Below are 23,733 nucleotides of genomic sequence, written 5' to 3'. Positions count from 1 at the left end.
CAGGTACACTAACCCCATCACCTACAGACTGCAGGTACACTAACCCCATCACCTACAGACTGCAGGTACACTAACCCCATCACCTACAGACTGCAGGTACACTAACCCCATCACCTACAGACTGCAGGTACACTAACCCCATCACCTACAGACTGCAGGTACACTAACCCCATCACCTACAGACTGCAGGTACACTAACCCCATCACCTACAGACTGCAGGTACACTAACCCCATCACCTACAGACTGCAGGTACACTAACCCCATCACCTACAGACTACAGGTACACTAACCCCATCACCTACAGACTGCAGGTACACTAACCCCATCACCTACAGACTGCAGGTACACTAACCCCATCACCTACAGACTGCAGGTACACTAACCCCATCACCTACAGACTGCAGGTACACTAACCCCATCACCTACAGACTGCAGGTACACTAACCCCATCACCTACAGACTGCAGGTACACTAACCCCATCACCTACAGACTGCAGGTACACTAACCCCATCACCTACAGACTGCAGGTACACTAACCCCATCACCTACAGACTGCAGGTACACTAACCCCATCACCTACAGACTGCAGGTACACTAACCCCATCACCTACAGACTGCAGGTACACTAACCCCATCACCTACAGACTGCAGGTACACTAACCCCATCACCTACAGACTGCAGGTACACTAACCCCATCACCTACAGACTACAGGTACACTAACCCCATCACCTACAGACTACAGGTAGACTAACCCCATCACCTACAGACTACAGGTACACTAACCCCATCACCTACAGACTACAGGTACACTAACCCCATCACCTACAGACTACAGGTACACTAACCCCATCACCTACAGACTACAGGTACACTAACCCCATCACCTACAGACTACAGGTAGACTAACCTAACTCTCCGTTGATTGGCCAACAGGACAGCGGAGACTCCGCCTCCACCCTGAGCGAGGGCCACTCCGCCCAGCTCCACACGGCCGTCATCAACCAGTCCAGCCTGGAGCTCCGCCTCCTGGATTACCTCTCCCAGGATTGGTCGGCCGAGTACAGTCTCCACAGCAACCAGGAAGAGATCACCTTCCTCGTGTTCCGCTCGCTTCACGTGGAGGAGTATCACTCCGGGCAGGACGCTGAGGGGGAGGACAGGAAGAGGGCGGAGCTAGACATTGCGGTTCACGTCAAGTACGAGGCCGGCCAGGCGGTGGTCGCCATCCACTCTCCTTATTGGATGGTGAACAAGACAGGCAGGCTGCTGCAGTACAAGGCTGACGACATCCATCGCAAACACCCACTGGACTATGACATGCCCCTGCTGTTCTCCTTCAAGCCGCACAACTTTCTGCAGAACAACAAGGTAGGCCGACTGGGCGGAGCCTCGAGAGGATTATGGGAAACGGACGTTGTACCTTCCTCAGTGTCTGAACTCTTCATAAGTGGAGTATCACATCTGCTTGCCCAGCGTTTATAACCCTAACCCCTCTCTCTCTCTAACCACTCTCTTGCTCTTTAACTTTCCTTCTCTCGTTCAATCTTTCTGCCTCTCTCTCTCTCTCTCTGTCCCTCTCTCTCTCTGTCCCTCTCTCTCTCTCCACCCCCCCCATCTCTCTCTCTCTGTGTCCCTCTCTGTCTCTGTCTGTCTCTCTCTCTATCTGTCCTGCCAGGTGCGTCTGATGATCTCAGACAGTGACCTGTCGGATGACTTCTCCTTGGATACCGTCGGTAGCTACGGCGACGTGAAGTGCAAGGGCAGGGAGAAAGACTACCTGGTGAGTATCTCTGAGGGTGAGGAGTAGAACCAGTCTCTGGTCATCCATAAAGCTCTGCATCACATGATGTCACTCAATCAGTCTGAATATGTGATTGGCTCGTTAAAGACGCAGCGTCATCGACGGTAACTGTGATTGGTCCGTTTTCCAGGTGGGCGTGAAGATCGACGCAAGCAGCTTCAGTTTGACCCGCCTTGTGACCTTTGTGCCGTTCTACATGCTGGTGAACAGAACCAAGCTCACCATCCTGGTCAGCGAGGAGGGCCAGGAGAACTGGACCGAGGCCAAGCCGGAACAGGTTAGATCCCTGGGGGTCTGGAACGTGAACCCTGGAGGTAGACATGACTCACAAGATGCTGTTTCTGACGCTCAGATCTCTCCTTCTACACCCTTCTCTGTCACCTCTCTCTCCTTCTCCCTCTCTCTCTCTCCCTCTCTCTTCATCTTCCTCTCTCTCTTCTTCTCCCTCTCTCTCTCTCTCTCCTTCTCTCTCTCTCTCTCTCCTGTCTCCCTCCTCCCTCTCTCCTTCACCCTCTCTCTCTCTCTCCCTCTCTCTTCATCTCCCTCTCTCTCTTCTTCTCCCTCTCTCTCTCTCTCTCTCTCTCTCTCTCTCTCTCTCTCTCTCTCTCTCTCTCTCTCTCTCTCTCTCTCTCCTTCTTCCTCTCTCTCTCCTTCTCCCTCTCTCTCTCCTTCTCCCTCTCTCTCTCCTTCTCCCTCTCTCCCTCTCTCCTCTCTCTCTCCTCTCTCGCTCCAGTTTGCCATCCCGTTCTGGCCAGAGAAACACGCCAAGAAGCTGAAGGTGAAGGTAGACGGCTCTCAGTCGGCCCACCAAACCATCGACTTCACCCGCCCCGAAAACTGCCTACTTCTGCACCTGGACAACACTGTGAGTGACACACTGTACACACACACACACACAGAGATACACACACACATAGACAAAGTCCCTGTTATGTTTTTGTCTGGTCCAGCTGGGCGGGATCATCGTGGACGTGAACCTCACGGAACACTCGGCCGTGATCCGTTTCTCTGACTACCATGACGGTGCCGCGCCCTTCCTCATCATCAACCACACCAAGGACATGATGCTGGAGTTCTACCAGAGGTGAGGGGGGTCAGGGGTCAGGGGTCGGGGGTGTAGGGATCCCTCCACCACTCTCCCTCTGTGGGAGGAATATCTAGTCAGGGTTTGAGTGTTTATATAGTACAGTGTTTGTATTATATAGTGTATAAATGTCATGTTTGTTTTGTCCACATATTCATGTCTCTCATCTTTCAACAGATGTTTGTGTCTGAGGTTCACTTCCTGTTTGTTCAGTTGTTGTTGACGGAGCGTGGTTGTTGATGTTGTTTGTTTGTGTTTGTGGGGGTAGCGGCAGGAGGGACTCCTCAGTGTGGGTGGCCGATGATCTTCTGGACCTCTCCTTCTCTGAGCAGGAGGACGAGACCAGGTCAGGTTGAGATAAACCCGGACCTGGCCCTAGACCCAGGCCTGGCCCTCGACCCAGGCCTGGCCCTCGACCCAGGCCTGGCCCTCGACCCAGGCCTGGCCCTCGACCCAGGCCTGGCCCTAGACCTGGGTTTGATTGAGCACAGTAGTGCCAAACTAGAGATTCCTTTTTTACTTCCTAGTTGTAGTTTTGGCTGTTGCTGATTGAATGGGATCCAGCCACTGGTATAGGACCTCCGCTTCCTGTATTTGAACGTGACGTGTTCACATCTGTGGTTCTTTTTACCTTCCTGCTACTTGGAGATCTCTGACCTCAGTGACATTTACCCTTTGACCTTCTGTATTTCCAGGTTCACTTCCTGCTTCCTGGTTGTAGTCCTTTGTAGTTCTGGCTGCTGGTGATTGAATGGGACTTCTGGGATATCTGCTCTTTTTCTCCTTTGTTGATCTCTTCTTTAACAAAATATTGACTAAGATTATCATTGTTGTGTTTTGCAGGATACTGGATTGTAAAACTTTTAACGTTGATTTTTCAAACTTTTCACTGCTATAGTGACATCAGACTACTGTCGGACTGCCAGCTTGTTGATCTAATCAAAGACTTCTTGTGGCTCTGTTGACTCCGATGGGGTGTACTTGGTTACTTTAGTAACCTGTGTGTGTGATGATGGCTTGGCTGTTTCCAGGGTGCTGCAACTTCTTGACCATAACTTAATGGTTTTCAACCCTCACCTATCTTGTTAATAGTTCATGTTTATTACATGTACTAACTTTGTGTGTGTGTGTGTGTGTGTGTGTGTGTCCCAGCTCCCAGAAGGAGAGGGACTCGCTGGAGCCAGGAAGGGCTGTGTACTACACCTGGGCGGAGCCCACAGGCTCCAGGCAGCTCAAGTGGACCTGTGGCTCCTACAGCGGAGAGCTGAAGAGTGAGGAGGTGAGAGGAGGGGAGGAGAGACGTCAGGAGAGACGTCAGGAGAGACGTCAGGAGAGACGTCAGGAGAGACGTCAGGAGAGACGTCAGGAGAGACGTCAGGAGAGACGTCAGGAGAGACGTCAGGAGAGAAGTCAGGAGAGAAGTCAGGAGAGAAGTCAGGAGAGACGTCAGGAGAGACGTCAGGAGAGACGTCAGGAGAGACGTCAGGAGAGACGTCAGGAGAGACGTCAGGAGAGACGTCTGGAGAGACGTCTGGAGAGACGTCAGGAGAGACGTCAGGAGAGACGTCAGGGGTGTCCTGGAGGAAGAGAGAGAGACAGAGAGAGAGAGACAGAGAGAGAGAGACAGAGAGAGAGAGACAGAGAGAGACAGATAGAGAGAGACAGAGAGAGAGAGAGAGAGAAAGGATATCATTATTAACTGTGGGGATTATATTCTTATTTTCAGTACTATTTTACAGTCTAAAAATTATATTTACATAGAGTCTATGTCAGACAGCTTGTCTTTCCCTTACATTCATCCGACACCTGTTCCAGCACGCTCCGAAATGTAAACATCTCCATGAAACCCGTGTTCTCGTAGGACCAGCGTGTGGACGTGAACAAAGAGGGCAACCTCTTCTTCATCTCCTTCTACGAGGGCCTCCAGAGGGTGGCGCTGTTCACCCAGGAGCGCCGGGTCTACAGGCAGCTGTGTGAGAGCGAGAAGGCCGAGATGGCCGCACAGGAAGTCATCCTCTCCCTCCAGAATGTGGGCGTGTCCCTGGTCAACAACAGCAGCAGCCAGGAAGTGTCTTTCATCGGCATCACCAGGTACACACACACACACACACATGCTCACACATATACCACACACACGGACAAATACCTGCATACACACACACGCACACACACTCCAGCCCAGAACAGAGTTCTCTCCTGTGTTCAGCTCTGACGTGGTATGGGAGTGCAAACCAAAGAAGAAATCTCGCTGGAAAACCTTGAACGTGAAGGACACTGAGATGCTGGAGAACCTGTTCAGGGAGTACGTAGAGAGCGGACCTGTGGACAACCTGAAACAGGACCTGGACAACAACTTCCAGGTCAGGGGTCAACATCCTGCTCCTTTCTTAAATAAGGAAACCTCTGGAACACGTAGCACGCAAGTTCTAGACGTTGAGATATCTCTTCAGTCAATCACGTTTAGGCCACATATAGGCCAGAGTGTTAACTTAAAACAATAACAAGTTTGTTTATCAGTAGCTTGAGTCTTGGTGTTGCTTTAGATCAAAGACTATGACCCTCGCGACCCCTCTCGACCTCTGACCTGTGTGTGCCCCCAGGTGTCCCTGACTCCTAACGGGCTGGACATGAGGATGCTGCAGCCGTACGACTCCCCGCTCAGGAGGAACTACCTGCCGGGCGTCAAGGTGGAGTACAGCATGTCGGCCCACCAGAGCGCCTACCGGGTCCAGATCAACCGCATACAGGTAACCCTAACCATCTCATTACACCATAACCCTGCCACATACAGGTAACCCTAACCATCTCATTACACCATAACCCTGCCACATACAGGTAACCCTAACCCTGCCACATACAGGTAACCCTAACCATCTCATTACACCATAACCCTGCCACATACAGGTAACCCTAACCATCTCATTACACCATAACCCTGCCACATACAGGTAACCCTAACCATCTCATTACACCATAACCCTGCCACATACAGGTAACCCTAACCATCTCATTACACCATAACCCTGCCACATACAGGTAACCCTAACCATCTCATTACACCATAACCCTGCCACATACAGGTAACCCTAACCATCTCATTACACCATAACCCTGCCACATACAGGTAACCCTAACCATCTCATTACACCATAACCCTGCCACATACAGGTAACCCTAACCATCTCATTACACCATAACCCTGCCACATACAGGTCAGAACCCCTTCACTAAACTCTAGAACCCTAGACCTTTCCCATCTCGATCTGAACCCCCCTCCCCTCTCTCTGTAGAACAGTGCAGCTCCTATATGCAGATGTGCTCATGGTGTTGCTGTTCCACAGATCCAGAATCAGCTGCCAGGAGCCATTTTCCCCTATGTGTTCTACCCGGTCAAGCTGCCCAAGTCTGTCACCATGGACTCAGGTCAGTCCCTGGCTGGAGGTGACGACCCTGCCTGGAGGGGTGTGATGGATGAGGGCTTGTGTCGGATGAGTGTTGTGACAGGATGGATGAGTGTTGTGACAGGATGGATGAGTGTTGTGACAGGATGGATGAGTGATGTTTCTCTGTCTCGTCTCCAGAGCCCAAACCGCTGACTGACATCAGCATCATCACCAGGGCTGCCGGACACTCCGACATCTCACGCATCAAGTCAGTTACACAGCCTTCACAGTCAATGTCTCTCTACCCCCTCACCCTCTCTCTCTCTCTCTCTCTATCTATCTCTTTCTCTCTCTACCCCCTCACCCTCTCTCTAACCCTCTCTCTCTGTCTCTCACCCCCCCCCATCCCCCTCTCTCATCCTCTTAACTCCCCCTCCTCTCCCCAGGTATTTCAAGGTTCTGATCCAGGAGATGGACCTGAAGCTGGACCTGGGGTTCCTGTACGCCATCTTGGATCTCTTCACCCCGGAGAACGCCAGCGTGATGACATCAGAGCAGGAGGTAACGTCTAACTCTGACCCTCTCTCCCTCTCTTAACTCTGACCCTCTGACCCTCTCTCTCTCCCTTTCTCTCTCTCTCCCTCTGACCCTCTCTCTCTCCCTCTGTGGATCAAGTTATGACTCACCGTATCTCACCAGTGTAAACCCAGTATCCTGGATACTTAGAGTCCTGATCCCCTTCCTGTGTGTGTGTGTGTTAGGTGGAGCTGTTTGAGAAGGATATAGAGTACCTGAAGACAGAGCTGAACCATGTGTCTGCGACTGACACCTCCCCCATCAGCCTCTACGAATACTTCCACATCTCTCCCATCAAGGTCTGCTCCGTGTGTGTGTGTGTGTGTGTCACACACACACCCATCAAGGGCTGCTCCGTGTGTGTGTGTCACATCTCACCCATCAAGGTCTGCACCGTGTGTGTGTGTGTGTGTGTGGCTGAGCGGTTAGGAAATTGGGCTATTAATCAGAAAGTTGCTGGTTCGATTCCCGGCCGTGCAAAATGACGTTGTGTCGTTGGGCAAGGCACTTCACCCTACTTGCCTTGGGAAAATGTCCCTCTGGATAAGAGGGTCTGCTAAATGACAAAATGTCTGTGTGTGTCTGTGTCTGTGTGTGTGTGTGTGTGTTGCAGCTGCACCTGAGCTTCTCCCTGAGTTCTGGAGGGGAGGATGGGAACAAGGAGAAGAGAGAGACTGAGGTCATCCCGGTCCAGTCTCTCAACCTGCTGCTGAAGAGCATCGGAGCCACGCTCACAGACGTCCAGGATGTGGTCTTCAAGTAGGCACACACAAACACAACAGATATGCACTCACACACACACAGTACATTAACACTATATACAGCATTTGTTTGTCTCTCATTCATGAGTGAAACATTGAGGCCTCCTTACTTCCTGTTTCTGACTTCCTGTTCCTAACTTCCTTTTCCTCTTCCTCCCAGACTGGCCTTCTTCGAGTTGACCTTCCAGTTCCGCACCCACCAGCAGTTGCAGTGGGAGGTCATCAGACACTACTCCAAACAGGTACTTCTCATGGGGTCACGGGTTGGTGTTTCTACGTTTCTAATGTTGAACTATTTATTTTACTATTTATTTTATTTTGGTATGTGTCGTGTTGGTTGTTAGTTTTAGTTGTTCACACTGAGTGTGAAGGTTAGCTAGCTAGATATCCAGCCATGCTGTTACAGCGCAGGACAGGTGCAGTAGGCTATTGAAGGACGCAGCCTATGAGGTTTATCCGAGTCATGATTATTATTAGTTAGGGTTAGGGTGAGTTGAAATCTCAAAAAAAAGAAGAAACGTTTCCTGTTGCAAATAATGGTTTCACTAACCTCAGACTTCAGCATCACAGGATGTTAAACACATGGCAGTCTTCTGACTCAGCATGTCTCAAATCTGTGTGTGTGTGTCTCCAGGCCATCAAGCAGATGTACGTGCTGGTGCTGGGGCTGGACGTCCTGGGGAACCCGTTCGGCCTGATCAGGGGGCTGTCCGAGGGCGTGGAGGCCTTCTTCTACGAGCCCTACCAGGTAGGCTGGCCCTGTCCCCTGCCCTGTCCCCTGCCATGTCCCCTGCCCCGCCCCTGGCCCGCCCCTGGCCCGCCCATGTCCCCTGCCCTCCAGTGTGTGTTAGTAACCTGTGTGTTGGGGTTTCCCAGGGAGCTATCCAGGGGCCAGAGGAGTTTGTGGAAGGAATGGCCCTCGGAGTGAAGGCGCTGGTAGGAGGGGCTGTTGGTAAGGAAACCCCCCCTTTCTCTCTCTCTCTCTCTCTCTCTCTCTCTCTCTCTCTCTCTCTCTCTCTCTCTCTCTCTCCTCTATCTCTCTCTCTCTCTCTCTCTCTGTCTCTCTCTCTTCCCTTTCTCTCTTTTCTCTTTTCCTCATTCTTCCTCTCTTTCTTCCTCTCTTTCTCTTCTCTGTCTTCTTCTGAGTCACTCGCTGTCTCTCTCTGCCCTCCTCCCATAACCCATTCTGTTCACTCACTCCTCCTCCTGCTCCTCTCTCTCTCTCTCCCCACCTCCTCCCTCCATCCCCTCTCCCAGGGGGCATAGCGGGCGCCGCCTCCAGGATCACGGGCGCCTTGGCGAAGGGCGTGGCTGCCATCACGATGGATGAGGAGTACCAGCAGAAGAGACGAGAGGCCATGAACAAGCAGCCCAGCGGCCTGAGAGAGGGCCTGACCCGGGGGGGCAAGGGGCTGGTCTCTGTGAGTCCACCAGCCTCTTAGACCACTTTAACCAGCCTCTTAGACCACTTTAACCAGCCTCTTAACCAGTTTAACCAGTCCTGTCAACCAGTCTCATCAAATCACTTAAACCAGTCCAGTTAAATGTATTCATTAGAACCTTAGCTTGATGGAGATTCTGCCCAGAGTGCTGAAGCAGTGTCTGTTTGTAAGAAATGAATCTGACTGAAGTTTGAGACTGAGTCTTTTGACTGAGTCTGTTGACTGAGTCAGTTGAATCAGAGTCAGTGACTGAATCTGAATGTGTTGTGTGTGGCAGGGCTTTGTGAGTGGGATCACAGGGATCGTCACCAAGCCCATCAAAGGTACAGCTGCTCCTCTCTGCTCTGCATGCAGCCTGGCTACACACTGACACCACACACACTTCAGATGATAGAGGGCTTTTTAGGATTCCTGATGGTGTGGTGTGCGGGCTTGTGGTGTGTGTGGGGTGTGTCAGGTGGCTGAGCGGTGAGGGTATCGGGCTAGTAATCTGAAGATTGCCAGTTTGATTCCCGGCCGTGCCAAATGACGTTGTGTCCTTGGGCAGTCGCTCTGGATAAGAGCATCTGCCAAATGACTAAATGTAAATGTATGTATGGTATGTGTGTGTACGTGTGTGTGTGTTACCAGGGGCCCAGAAGGAGGGGGCTGTGGGCTTCTTTAAGGGCGTAGGGAAGGGGCTGGTGGGGGCCGTGCTCGCCCCACCGGAGGCATCATAGACATGGCCAGCAGCACCTTCCAGGGCATCAAGAGGTGGTGTGTTTTCATCTCTCCATGTATCTGCTCTGAATGTGTGTTCATCAGACTACGTGTGTGTGCTGTGTGTGTGTTTGTAACTCTGAGGTGTGTTGGTTTTCTACTCCAGGCGGCAGAGACGTCGCAGGATGTGGAGTCCTACGCCCGCCTCGCTTCATCCACGAGACGGGGTCATACGACCATATAAGGAAATAGAGGGCATCGGCAAGCAGATGCTACAGGTGAGATGATTGGATCCCGGATCTAGGCCCCCTCCCCCTCACCCCTGAGAGGACACACCTTCTCTCCCCTCCTTCCTCACACCCACCCATATAGCTGCAGTACCTGGAGGTGGTCGTTCTAGATGTGTGTTCCAGGTGTGTGTTCTAGGTGTGTGTTCTAGGTGTGTGTTCTAGGTGTGTGTTCCAGATGTGTGTTCCAGGTGTGTGTTCCAGGTGTGTGTTCTAGTGTGTGTTCTAGATGTGTGTTCCAGGTGTGTGTTCTAGGTGTGTGTTCCAGATGTGTGTTCTAGGTGTGTGTTCTAGATGTGTGTTCAGGTGTGTGTTCCAGGTGTGGTGTTCTAGGTGTGTGTTCCAGATGTGTGTTCTAGGTGTGTGTTCTAGGTGTGTGTTACAGATGTGTGTTCCAGGTGTGTGTTCCAGGTGTGTGTTCTAGGTGTTGTTCTAGGTGTGTGTTCCAGATGTGTGTTCTAGGTGTGTGTTACAGATGTGTGTTCCAGGTGTGTGTTCCAGATGTGTGTTCCAGGTGTGTGTTCTAGGTGTGTGTTCTAGGTGTGTGTTCCAGGTGTGTGTGTTCAAGGTTTCTCCTGGCTCTCTTAAGGAGCGGTCTGTCTGGTTCTGACGTTCTCTCTGCTCCCCCTCCTTCCTCCTCTGGACTGACAGTCCTGGCTTCAGACCCAGATGGAAGACATTTTCCCCCCTGTCCAAATGCTAGGCATTTCTACCAACAGTACGTAGAGTATGCTAAAGCTAAGCTAGCCACCCAGGTAGTTTTAGTCTTCTCTCGTTGTCCTAGAGCTACAGTGTGGTTGTAGGTGGCTCCTACGGGTTAAAGGTATCTCTCTGCTGATGTGGACTAGTGGGCGTGGCCTGTAGACCCTGAGAGGTGTGGCTAGAGCTGATACAGGAAGTGGGTGTGTTCTGTGTCTGACAGTGAGTGTGTGAGAGTGTGTGTATTGTTTTTGTTCCCTGTGATCGTGTCCTAAAGGTGGTGACCATCCTCGGGTGTGTGTCGGTAGATTACATCCTGAGTTTGTGTTCATGCAAAGAGCTGTTCTGTTAGCTTCAGTAGAACCAGAGTAGAACCACAGTAGAACCAGAGTAGGACCACAGTAGGACCACAGTAGAACCACAGTAGAACCAGAATAGAACCACAGTAGATGAACCAGACCGGTGGGGTGGAGCCCAGCGCTGGGGCCATCTGTCTGACGCCCTGCTGTCTTCTCTCTCCTGTCTGCAGAGGAGCCGGGGCCTACACTGAGTGGAGTAGGACTGCCCATCATGATGATGATGAGGATGAAGGAGGCTAGAGAGGAAGCTAGTGGTTTGCCTTTCTCCTGTGGCTTTGGGTGTCGTCTCTGGCTGCATGTGTGTGTGTGTGTGCGTGTGTGTGTGTCCAGTGTTGTGTTGCTGGGGTTACACAGCGCTGGAACAGATTGTTATCTGTCAAACAAATAACTAGCCAACAGCAATGTTTGACCTGGCTGTTTGTAAGGAAGAACTACAATTGTAAAATGTGTGTTGGAATTATCATATTTATATTATATTTCTTTACTGACATTTACCATCAGCTGTCATACACGTAGACAGGTCCTTCTTTCCATGATGCACTTGTCATCTCCCCTTCCCTTCTGTCATCATCTCTGGTTAGGAGGACACAGTCAAAACCAGGCTGGATTTGAGTTTTCCTTCATTGTTCTTTTTGTCTCCTTCATTCCTCAAGAGATCCACACTATCACTGTCAAATGACCGCATGTTCTCTCAATAAAGTTCCATTTTCAAAACAATCTGTCCTTCCTCTTCATCCTGCCTCTTCATCCGATACGCCATCATCCCACACGCCATCATCCCATGCACACTCATCCCTCACACCTGCTCCACCCTCGTCCTCCACTCTCCCTTGACAATCTGATGAGGGGACACTGGAATTACTGTGTCGTTGTTATTTTTTAGACAGTTGACGAAACTGTGGGTCTGTCTCGTGCTTGTCACGTGAATCATTTATAGTGATTCATTGAATCACGTGAATCGTTCATAGTTTCTATGGCGACGTTGCGAACAGACGGTAGGTTTTGCCCCCGCTGTTCACTGCCAGACGTAGAGCAGACATGTACGGGACCAGTCTGTTTACACAAACGACCGTCGTTTGTGTTTAGCTTGACTCACCCTCTCCCCCCTTTTCTTCCTCAGAAAATTGAGAACGGGCGCTTTGCCAGGTATCGGTATTTCGCCCACGCGAAGATCAACGACTCGGACTTCCTGATGATCACAAAGAGGTACGCACTAAGGGTGACCGACTTTGATTAGCAAAAACAAATTTCCCCAAAACTCTCGTCTTCAGATTTCCTATTGAGAAGGCTTCAAGGTCAAGTGAAGTCATTGTCTGGACATTTTCACTGTGGCTCTGTCTGTGGATGGTCTTACTCTCTTGTCTCTCCCCCTTCTCTCTCTCCCCCTCACTCTCTCCCCCTCACCTGCCCCCCCCCGTCCCCCTCGTCCTCCCCCCCTTCTCTCTCTCCACCTCACTCTCTCTCCACCTCACTCTCTCTCCCCCTCACTCTCTCTCCCCCTCTCCTGCCCCCCCCCGTCCTCTCCCCCTTCTCTCTCTCCCCCTCACTCTCTCCCTCCCCCTCTCCTGCCCCTCCCCTCCTCCAGGGGGGTCTTCTTCGTGACCAGGGGCACGTTCGGCCAGCTCACCTGTGAGTGGCAGTACCTCTTCGACGAGTTCACCAAGGAGCCAATGATCGTGGAGGGGCGGAGACTTCGCATCGAGGCCAAGGTAAAGCCCGCCTGCCTCTGCTCTCATAACCCGTTGCCACGGACACAGTGACGTAGTGACCAACCCACGGATTCGAAATGCACAGCTGTGCAGACGTGTTGCCGAGCTGAAGGGGTGAAACCTCACTCCTCGGTAACAGTACTGCCGACCTGCGCCATCCAATTGCTAGCTTCTCAGGGGTGCAGCTTGAAAATAAGTATTTAGGGAAGGTGGTCGTTTGGGCGTGTGAGTCAGAGGACCCTGGTTCGACCCCTGGAGTTGAGGGAGGATGCAGTACTGACGAGCGACATGTTGACTCCAGTGAAACACATGTAACTTCACTGGAATTATGTTGTTTAACTCTTAAATACTGTGGCTCCAGATATGGATTTTATCATCACTGGAACTCCCATGTCTAGATCTGGGTGTGTTTCTGGGCCTTACTGACAGTATTTGTATGCATTAAGGAAATTCCCCTTTTCAGACAGAATATTTGCATGTTCTCTGCCTCTTCACAAGCACTCTTTCTCTCTCACTCACACACACACACACACACACACACACACACACGTAAACACACAAACAAACATACACACATGCACACACACTCTTCTCCTGTTGACTGTTTCTCTTTCACAGGAGAGAGTAAAATCAGTGTTTCATGCCAAAGAGTTTGGGAAGATCATCAACTTCAAGACTCCTGATATTGCCAAGGTAAGTTCCTCCCAGATCCCTCCTGACCCATCACCACACATCTCAGTGTACTGAGTGTATTTCTAATGTGTGTGTGTGTGTGTGTGTGTGTGTGTTTCCAGTGGGTTCTTTGCAAACTCGAGGACGCCAGAGAGAGTTTGCCCAAATACTGACAGCTCAGCCTGAACACTACAAGAAGGGATCAACACACAGTAATTCTGACACACACACACAGACAGAGTGCTCCGGTGTGTCAGTGCCTTTTCCCCCTGCATGATGTACAGTACTGCACCAGTGACTGGTTGTACAAACGACTATAGTTCTGCCATAGACTGTTAGTGCGTGTGTGTGTGCGCATGTGTGTGTGTGTGTGTTGTGGATTAAGGGAATAGGGTGTGCCTGTATCATTATACTTATTGTAAGGGAACAAGTAGTCATGTGCTCCACTAATGCATAAATCTGTAGTCTTAACACACACGCACACACACACACCCAGAACGGCACTTACCGGCGGTCAAGTTACCAGCTGCTTTTAACGTGTGGTGGAACAGCCTGACCTCTCTCTCACAGGCCGGTTTGTTTCACCGGGAAGGTGACCCTCACCCCCCCTCCATCCTCTACTCCCTGTGTTTTTCACATCCTCCTGCGACACAAGACTGTTCCGTGACGAAGAGTGGCATGCTATTTTTTCTACGCGTCTAATCCCATCTACAGGTTGCAACTCCTTCGCGTGTGTATATTTAATAGTCTTTGATTATGCATCTTGTACTGAGCGGTGATTCGCATGGAACCGGATGGGTCAGGTTTACATGGTTTCACACTACGGCTATGCAACGTCAGCTAAGACAAAGAGTTGTCTTACAGAAGGAAAAGGAATATATCATGTGATTGTTATAAGCCGTGCTCTTATTTCATGTGCTGGTTCTAATGGTTACCTGTGTTTTGGATGCACTGCAACTACTGTTAATAGCACTGCCAGAGGAGTTATGTTGTTTGTTTGTTTATTTCGGCTTGTTTTTAATTAAATAAAATATCTGTATTTCTCATGATTCTTTGTCTGTTTGTGTGCATGGCGTAGATAAATAGGTCTGGGGTAGAAAAACGCGGTCGTCTTCAGGTTGTCTGTCATCAAACACACAGCACGGCATCAATAACTACTCTTGTTTTATTTAAATGCAATATAAATACATTTTATTTTCCATTACTGCTATAAAAAGACATGTTTCATTAGCAACACATTCACTTGGACTGAGAGCAAGTCTGATTGTCGTCATTCTGTCACCGCTGTCACTCTCTCTGCTTTAGTCACATGGACAAGGCGCTTGCTGTAATCATATTTACGTGCTTCAAATGGGACAGGAAGACTAACACAGATGGGAGGGCAGTAAGGTGCACAGGTTTGGGTTTGACCCACTGGTACTGTGTGTCACAGGCAGAGGAAGAGGGCGTTAGAAATGCCACACCACACATTCCCACGGCATGGCGCAGGGCGGGGCTAGGCTGTGCTCAGGGCCAGACAGCAAAGAGGAAATGCCGGATGCTTTTGACAGTTTGGGGGGGATTACATTTATTCACCCACACCTCTCTACGTTTACCATTATCTGTCTGTTCTCCAACCATCTCTAAAGAATGATAAGCACACTTAGAAACCCTAATTTCTTCAAAGTACAACCATGTATGTCTATACTAAGCACACAGTTTGATAAATAGTGTGATGTCCATTTCAAGAAACGTAGAGATGAAATGTATATCTCACTGACAAAATGTAAACTTTGGCTTTCCTAGCTTTACAAGCACAGGAGCCTTCCATCTCCTAAATATACAGAAACTTCTACAGAAATTCTTTTTTTCGCCCGAAATGTTGTAACCTGAACCTACTTGAGGAAGTAGCATGCAGGCTTCATCAGGCCTGAGTCAAATGCTGGATTGGAAACTCTTTGTGGTGTGATTTGTGCAAGCCCAAAGTTGCGCTGGTTCTGGTCAGCTGGCTTCGATGGACTTGGTGAATAAATCAAGCTCACCCCAAGTATTTCACAGTAGTTGCAAATAGTATTTGGCCCAGGTCTGATCTAAACCAAACCCAGCTCTTTGGCCAGACACGTAATTAGAATAAGACTGAATATTACTGACATTGCATCTCTACGGTCTGACAGTTGGTGGCACTAGACCAGGTTGAACTCTCTGAGGTTGTGTCGCAGGATGGTGTCCTTGACGGCGACGAACACGAAGCGGATGTTCTCGGTGTCCGTGGCGCAGGTAAAGTGGGAGTACACCGTCTTCTCCCTGTCTGGGTTCTGGTCCTGGTACATCTTCAGGATGAACTCTCTGGCCGGCTTGGGGTCGCTTCGAGGCCCTGGGAGACAGAAGGAGATGGTTGTTGTGCTTGTGCATGCTTGTGTATATACTGGTGCACGTGTGTGGGTACAATCGTGTATTTTCAGGTAACATGCGTGTGTGTGTGTGAGTCTGTGTGTATCAGAGCGCACCTGTGTACTCGGGGAAGTAGTTGGCCAGGTGGGAGTACACGATCTTCTCCTCCAGGATGTCTGTCTTGTTGAGGAACAGGATGACGGAGGACTTCTGGAACCAGGGGTAGGAGATGATGGTCTTAAACAACGCTTTGCTCTCTTCCATGCGGTTCTGAGGGACAGAGGGCGAGAGAGGATGACAGGGTGGAGGGAGAGGGAGGAGACCTCGCCCTGATCCTGGTCTTCTGATTGGCTCACCTCGTTGTCACACTCGGCCAGGACCTGGTCGTACTCGCTGAGGGCCACCAGGAAAATTATGGACGTGACGTTCTCGAAGCAGTGGATCCACTTCCTCCTCTCCGACCTCTGACCCCCCACGTCCACCATCCTGCCAGGAAACACACAGGAATTACGTTAAATTTGGAGATTAAATCTAGAGGGGTGCTTCTCGGAGAACGGCCTAATCTGACCAACCGAACAAGCTGAGAGTCGGACGAGCCACCTGAGAGCTCCTCACCTGAAGATGACGTTGTCCATGTCGAAGGGGTACTCAATGATGCCAGTGGTGGGCACTCTGACCCTGAGGATGTCCTGCTGTGTGGGCAGGTAGGTGGGCTCCGCGATGCGGTCCAGTTCAGTCAGGTAGCTGAGACAGGTGAGGGTGTGGGGGGGGGGGGGGGGGGGGTTTAGGGCAGAGCTCTCTGCTCTGCTCCTGAAGATCTACCTTTTGCTCCAACCCCAGTCATAACTTACCCTGATTCAACACATCAACTAGCAAATTATTCAAATCGAGTTAGGTGCTGGATTAGTGTTGGAAAGGAAACCTACAGGAAGGTGTATCTCCAAGGTGGGAGACTCCTGGGTTAGGTAGACTAGTCCTGGACTTGTGTAGGCGTGTAGGAGTGGCGTAGTTGAAGAGCTAGGGCCTGTTACGTGATGTGTACTCACTATTTGGCCGAGTCAGACAGCTGGTACTCCCGGCGGCGGTCGTAGGCTTCCTTGAGGCCGGAGTCTCCCCACAGGCTCCTCACCGCCTCCACCTTCCCCGGCTCCAACTCCACCACCTGGTCCACCTCCACCTCACTGAGCAGCGCGGCATGGCTCTGTGCACAAACACACACATTGATATACACACAGACATACATTTATACACACGGTTCACTGGGTAGCCTTAAAGATGCTGAAAGTATCCCGTCAGTAGACACGTGGTTAGGCTCTTAGTTGGACGGGGCCAGGGAGGGGCACCTGGTTTTGGGGGCTGGAGTAGGGAATGTTGAGGGTCTCCATGGCTCGGATCATGGCCTGCATGGCTGTGAAGATGTTCTGGTAGACCAGCTTGGTGAAGCCTCTCTTGTCCTCGTCCGTGTAGCCCGATCCGTGGATGATCCTCATCTGCTTGATGAAGGTGCTCTTCCCACTCTCCCCCGTACCTGGGGGGAGGAGAGGGAGGGAGGGAGGGAGGGAGGGAGGGAGGGAGGGAGGGAGGGAGGGAGGGAGGGAGGGAGGGAGGGAGGGAGGGGAGACACAAGGAGAAGAGGAATGGAAGTCAGGGAAGTCACCTGACCTAGGGAGTCAGGTGGCTGAGCGGTTAGGGAATCGGGCTAGTAATCTGAAGGTTGCCAGTTCGATTCCCGTCTATGCCAAATGGCGTTGTGTTCTTGGGCAAGGCACTTCACCCTACTTGCCTGGAATGTCCCTGTACTTATAGTAGTCGCTCTGAATAAGAGTGTCTGCTAAATGACTAAATGTAATGTAATGGAAGGCAGAGAGGAGAGGGAATGGGAGAGGGGAGGGAACTGGAGAGTGACTATACAAAGCATGTAATGTGTGTGTGTTTATAATGTAAAGTAGTGGTTACTGACACCTTCCCAACACTAACCCAGTGCTGTCTGTTAACATTTTTACCTTTGTTTATATTGGTGTGCGTGTGTGTCTGTGTGGGTTTCTAACCCGATATGTAAATCTTGGCACACTGGGTCAGTTACATGCATGCAGTCAGCCAGAAGCAGAACGGAGGGATAAAGATTGAAGTAGTGAAGCCGTGAGAGAGGCAGAGAGAGGAGAGAGAGGCAGAGAGAGGCAGAGAGAGGCAGACAGGAAGTGAGAAAGAAGGAGTGAGAGAGAGTGAGCAAGAGGGTTGAGAGTGTGTGAGAGAGGGGGGATGGAGTGAGTGTGAGAGAGGGGGGATGGAGAGAGAGAGAGCTAGGGGATGGAGAGAGTGAGAGAGCAAAGGGGGGTTAGAGAGAGAGAGAGAGCTATGGGGTAAAGAGGTCAAGATCTTTGGGAGTGTTTAAATAGAGCCTGAGCGGGATATCAGTCTCTCTCTTCTGTAAACTGTTTAGCTGTTTAGAGATGTCTCTGTCAGGGAGTCAAGAAGAAGTTCATTCCTGGTAGCAAGCAGCCTACTGTGTCTAGATCCACTCTACCCAGAGTACAGTCACAGCTTCTCACTGAGAGTTAGGGCGGGTCTAGATCCACTCCAGCTTCAGCTACTCTAGATTACATCTAGAACTACAAAAATGTGTTTTTGTGTGTGTGTGTGTGTGTGTGTGTGTGTGTGTGTGTGCGTCTAGGTGTGAGTGCAGTCAAAACATAAAAATTAAGTTGTGCGAAAACTGTATTTGCTGACATGGTAAATTGTCGAGTCAAACACACACATATATTTTTAAAAAGAGCATTAGCACATTTAATTTGAATGCATTTGACTTCCAAACCTCAGGATGTTAATACATGACACAGAGATCTCTCATCTGTATGTCCAGCAACCTTTACACGGAGGACGCACCATGACGGCCAATCAGATGGCCAATGAAACTGGAACTGTCCAATCATAGAGGACATTCCTAATTTGGGGCACATGAGCCACTCAGTCAAATTTCTTTCCCTTTTTTGACTATTACACTGTTACTTTGTCTCTCTCTCAGTCTCTTAATTTCCTATGTGTGTGTGTGCGCGTGAGTGTGTGTGTCCAGCCCAGTGTGTTTAGAGGCTGATGGTCTGTAGATTGTTAGAGCACCGTGTTTGTTAAGACACATTTATATCCCCCTCAGCCAACGCCATCAGACACACACTCTCTCTGCACGCATCACACACACACCCACTGCACACATTCCTCTCCTGCGCTGGATCTCCTTCCCACACAGCGCCAGCACAGAACATTTGCTAGGCAAATGTGCGTGTTTATGTGTGTGTTTATGTGTGTGTGTGTTTATGTGTGTGTGTGTGTGTGTTTACGACTGTTCTTACATGCTTGTAGATCAGACAGTCATCATCTGTGATGCCTGCAATAATAATGCTATCTAGTTTCTAGTGTAGTCTGAGCAGTTATGCTGCGTGTGGTTGGAGCCATAACCCTATGTTGTCTGGTTGGCTGGGCAGTTTACTGGCAGCTAATTGGATGACTGGCAGCTAACAGGCCAATTAGCATAAAACCCCTAGACTGAGGGTTACCACAGACACACACCTACACACACACACACACACACACACCTACACACACACACACACACACACACACCTACCTGCACACACACACACACCTACACACACACACACACCTGCACACACACACACACCTGCACACATATACATACATTTACATTTAGCAGACGCTCTTATCCAGAGCGACTTACAGTAAGTACAGGGACATTCCCCCCCAAGGGAAGCAGTGGGAAGTGCCTTGCCAAAGGACACGTCATTTTGCACGGCTGGGAATCAAACCGGCAACCTTCTGATTAATAGTCCGATTCCCTAACCGCTCAGCCATCTGACTCTTGCACACACCTTCACATAAACACACCTTCACACACACACACCTACACACACAAACCTGCACACACACACCTGCACGCGTATACACACTTGCACACACATCTGCACACACCTTCACAAAAACACACCTTCACATACACAGGCTTAACACTATAGCTGGAACCCACAAACGTTTCAGAGCATTCAGGCATAGGCCACAGGTCACACAAACCCAATGAGATCAAGCTTCGAAAGTTTCCCTTATGGAAATCTTTACTTCGGAGATCAAGACCCTTAACGCTTCACCGAAAAAATCACGTCATCGGGATACCACCTATTGTTGTCATGACGATACCTGATGCAGCTAAGCCAATAGCCTCCTGACCGTGATGGTGGTGACTTCCTGGTTTGACCTTCAAAGCCAGCTCTCCTCCGCCTCGCGGGAGTCTGCAGGCAAGCAAACTGTTTCTAACGAAGCCCCGAGAGCCCGGCAGCCTCAGCGGAATCCAACATCTCGCTCTCTCTTTCTCTCTCCCTCTTCAGTGGTCAAAATACTTCATTGGCTTGTTAAAATAATCAGCCTGTCTTGCTTGTTTGTTACTTTTTGGGGGGTACATGGTTGCTTTTAGCTAGCTACATTTGCCTGAAAGCCCTTGTTGCAGGATTAACAAAATGATTAATGTTGACGGTTTACTTTAAAATATATATATTATAATATCCGGCTATTATTCACTTTTATTATGTATTATTAAGTGTCATTATCAAGGGCTGTCCTAAGGATCATTCAAACCCAAGACAACCCAAAACAGTTTAAGAGCGCAACCGAAGCCAATAACAAGCAAACTAAAGATGCCATGACAGGGCTGTGTGTGGCGTGGCTGTATTACACTTTAATTTCGGAACTTATTCCCTAGCCTAACACATTTTTCTACACACGTGCATTCAACCCACGTGCTTTAAGATTCATACAATCTCTAGTATGATTTTCGAATACTTTTTCGCACTTTCTCTCCTCATTCACTCTCACAAATACACTACTTATGTCTCACCACAACTTCCCCGTTTTCCCAAAATACATGCATTAGAATCACTACCTATAACTAACAAACAAGTTATTTACGTGTCGGTAACATACTAGTAAGTCATAAAGGGAGAATATTTCCTATGTGTAGGTCTACATTTTCTTGTGTGTTTAGTGGTCTCTTCGAGGAGCGATGTCCAGGCAAAACTGATGTAATACAGGCGAGGTTATTTGCATTGTGTTTGCATTGGCCGCCCGGGGCAGACTAGCTGTGAGGACGAACAGAGCCCAGCCGGTACAGTTCTAGCTAACCAGACACACAGCATTGACTTGTTCTTATCTTTATAAACACCGTTTCCTTTATAAACACCGATGAACCTTTATCAATATCTTGCTGTGCACCCCCGCACCCCTTAAGGAATCTGTCTAATCAGTCAAAGTGTATGTCCTACTGGTGGATAAAGCAAGAGACAAAACATACAACATGAAGGAAACGTTAGGGGACCTTTGGCATACGCGGGCCATATGTGCCCAGCCTTAGATGGCGTGCGCCATCGATGAGTACAGAAATGGCGCGAAGAGGGAAAGAAGAACTAATGTGAAAGAGAGATTGAGAAACGAATGCGTTTCATGACCCATGACTATATATCTTGCTAAAGCAGGACTTAATCCAAGGGATGGTTATTATTCAAAACTGTAGCCTAGTTTAAGCAAGCGGCACCAACTCTTTTGGGAATGACACTTAACAGTTAACTCAAATGATACAGAAGGAATATAAATAATTCTCACATAACGTGTGAACCAAATATTATTTTCTAAATGGACACTGACATAGCGAGAGCTAACGGCTTCCCTCCCCACCTCATTTCCCACCTGCCCGCAAGTATGTCCACAGGTGCACCGACGCTCGCTCACCTAACAGCAGCAGTTTCAACTCTCTGCGCGAGTCCTTCTTGTCCCGTCGAAGTTGCCTTTCAATCTCTTGGTTGATTCGGTCCCTCTCCTTCTCCGCCGCCGACATGCAGCAGCCAGCCATCTTCACCGACGAATTCACGCACGTTGTCCAAAGTCGCCACAGGCAGGTACAAGATGAAGCAGGGGACACGAATGTCGCACGGCAAAGCCAACTGGTCTTTGCCCAAAAGTCTATTTACTTCCGTTCGGATAGCGCATTGCGCACATTAAAACGGTTCGTCTAGTGTATGTCAGCTCCCCAGTTCGAAAAGTTAAGTTTTTCACGAGAAAACCGGTGCCAAGCTTTTCTCGTTGCCAAGGTTAAGATATGTCGGTGAGTTGAGATGACCGTTGTGTTCTGTGGAAGTTAGTGAGCTTTTGGTTTACAGGTCAAGATTTGGCTCTGCTCTCATGAGCTTAAACACCTCCTGAAGTTGACCCGTCTCTCCAAGCACATCCCCGAAGGCGGGGCGCAAGGGAGCGCGCTCTCTGGTAGCCCATCACACAATTAACGATTCAGTATTATTCAAATATCTTATTCATGCACAGTGAGACATTACTGTTAGGGATTTAAATGTCTAATGTAGGCTACTTTTTTAAGGAAGCATTGATCAATTTCAGTTAGTTTAGAATGAGTAGCGCTGTCTTCAGTATAAATTGTTAATCTCCCCGTTGTGTCCAATGTTGATATAGGAATGCACCCGTGCCACCATTGTAACCTTTGAGTGTCAATATCCAGCATGACCAGTTCATATATACTGTAGCTTTTAATAGTCTGTGCATAGGTATGTCTACGTACACTTGCACACACACACACACACAATAGTGTTTGCATTATGTAAAGGTACCATTATTCTTGAAATGTTCCACAACGGAACATGTATTACAATTGCATCTTCTCATACTCAATTGTTCTAGTATTCTAATATTGAGGATCCTATGAACAGTATCAAACACACACACACTCCTCATCCCCCAAGCTCATACCCACCAGCTATGCCCCAAAAGTACTCATAAAGAGAGAAAGTGAGTTGCAGCTCAAACAAAAAGGCAATATATACATGTGAACGTCACTTTTTATGTAATAGTTCATAAATAGATCTGAAGAAACACTGTACATTCTCACACAAAACAAACAAAACAAACGCTCAACACTTCTGCCCATGTACCTTCCTCACTGGATCTCAAAAGGTTGTCTCGAGTTCAGAGCCGTGTCTGTGTGTGTGTGTGTGTGGCTGGACACACACCCTGCACACTAACCCATATCACCCCCCCCCCCCCTTTCTCTCTACCCTACCAACACTGTTTAAGGAAATGGTTTTAACTGGAACCAGAAAAGGGTTCTTCCACACAAAGACAACCTATTCTGTGAACGATTGTTTGAAGGCAGCACCCTTGATTTCTAAAGGTGTAGCTAAGACACTGGAGGGCTGTGAGGAGGAGGTGGAACATTAAGGGGCAGTACAGGCTGCTCCACCCAGGAATCTGGGTTCTTAGCCCGGCTCATCCTGTCCTTCTGTTCACCAGGATCCTTCTATAGACACGTTCCAATACTGCCCTGAGAAGCATGGGAGGGGGAGGGAGGGGGAGAGGGAGGGAGGGGGAGAGGGAGGGAGGGAGAGGGAGGGGGAGAGGGAGGGAGGGAGAGAGGGATGGAGGGAGGGAGGGAGGGGAGAGAGAAAGGGCAAATAGGGAGAGGGAGAGGGGGAAGGAGAGAAAGATAGAGCGATCGAGAGAGAGGAGACAGAGAGACCTACATGACAAGAGTTCTATTCCTGAAACCAGTTTTACAAGTAGCTCTGGAGTTTGCAAGTTTTTTGTTGTACAAAATTAAGTAAACAAAACTACTTGAAGTACTGGCATCGCATAAAATCACTCTTCTCACTGCAGTTCTGAAGGTGAAGTTTGTGTTTGTGTTGAGTAATGAACAGGCAGAAAATTACATTCTGCTCTTAAAAAATAAAAATAAAAATGTAAATAACATTTCTTCTTTTAAAAAATTAATTATCCATTACACATACAATTACATAGATACATATTTTCAATACCGCACATTCAATCTG

General features: G+C 49.3%; 2 protein-coding genes across 2 annotated transcripts in view; one reads left to right on the top strand and one right to left on the bottom strand.

Annotated features, from left to right (window-relative positions):
* Positions 1-14,526, top strand: part of vps13a (vacuolar protein sorting 13 homolog A) — a 33,979-nt gene extending 19,453 nt beyond the window's left edge. Inside the window, 28 exon segments of the mRNA XM_067230923.1 lie at positions 939-1,373; positions 1,681-1,785; positions 1,937-2,083; positions 2,540-2,671; positions 2,757-2,890; positions 4,043-4,169; positions 4,752-4,981; positions 5,097-5,250; positions 5,491-5,637; positions 6,232-6,313; positions 6,472-6,541; positions 6,720-6,834; positions 7,035-7,148; positions 7,463-7,608; positions 7,771-7,852; positions 8,245-8,358; positions 8,487-8,562; positions 8,868-9,031; positions 9,330-9,375; positions 9,683-9,745; positions 9,748-9,812; positions 9,918-9,942; positions 9,945-9,968; positions 9,971-10,029; positions 12,217-12,302; positions 12,682-12,805; positions 13,424-13,498; positions 13,600-14,526. Coding sequence (XP_067087024.1) covers positions 939-1,373; positions 1,681-1,785; positions 1,937-2,083; positions 2,540-2,671; positions 2,757-2,890; positions 4,043-4,169; positions 4,752-4,981; positions 5,097-5,250; positions 5,491-5,637; positions 6,232-6,313; positions 6,472-6,541; positions 6,720-6,834; positions 7,035-7,148; positions 7,463-7,608; positions 7,771-7,852; positions 8,245-8,358; positions 8,487-8,562; positions 8,868-9,031; positions 9,330-9,375; positions 9,683-9,745; positions 9,748-9,812; positions 9,918-9,942; positions 9,945-9,968; positions 9,971-10,029; positions 12,217-12,302; positions 12,682-12,805; positions 13,424-13,498; positions 13,600-13,650 — 3,192 coding nt within the window. The 3' untranslated portion in view covers positions 13,651-14,526.
* Positions 14,527-14,634: 108 nt separating this feature from the next.
* On the bottom strand, positions 14,635-22,047 carry LOC136937889 (guanine nucleotide-binding protein subunit alpha-14-like). The gene is made up of 7 exons (XM_067231022.1): positions 21,632-22,047; positions 17,191-17,375; positions 16,894-17,048; positions 16,463-16,591; positions 16,204-16,333; positions 15,964-16,117; positions 14,635-15,830 (listed from the first exon to the last, which is right to left on the bottom strand). The coding sequence occupies exons 1-7, from the start codon at positions 21,750-21,752 to the stop codon at positions 15,640-15,642; spliced, it is 1,065 nt and encodes a 354-aa protein (XP_067087123.1). The 5' UTR covers positions 21,753-22,047; the 3' UTR covers positions 14,635-15,639.
* Between the last annotated feature and the right edge of the window lie 1,686 nt (positions 22,048-23,733).

The sequence above is a fragment of the Osmerus mordax genome, chromosome 28 (assembly GCF_038355195.1).
Source record: "Osmerus mordax isolate fOsmMor3 chromosome 28, fOsmMor3.pri, whole genome shotgun sequence".
NCBI classification, from domain to species: Eukaryota; Metazoa; Chordata; class Actinopteri; order Osmeriformes; family Osmeridae; genus Osmerus; species Osmerus mordax.
This window is presented reverse-complemented; position numbering and strand designations above follow the sequence as displayed.

Excerpts from the sequence above, each read along its gene's own strand:
- LOC136937889 (XM_067231022.1), bottom strand. The coding sequence starts at position 21,752 with ATGGCTGGCTGCTGCATGTCGGCGGCGGAGAAGGAGAGGGACCGAATC. Across the intron at positions 17,376-21,631 it reads GTTGAAACTGCTGCTGTTAG|GTACGGGGGAGAGTGGGAAG; the intron begins GTGAGCGAGCGT and ends TCCTCCCCCCAG. Across the intron at positions 16,592-16,893 it reads CTGTCTGACTCGGCCAAATA|CTACCTGACTGAACTGGACC; the intron begins GTGAGTACACAT and ends CACCTGTCTCAG.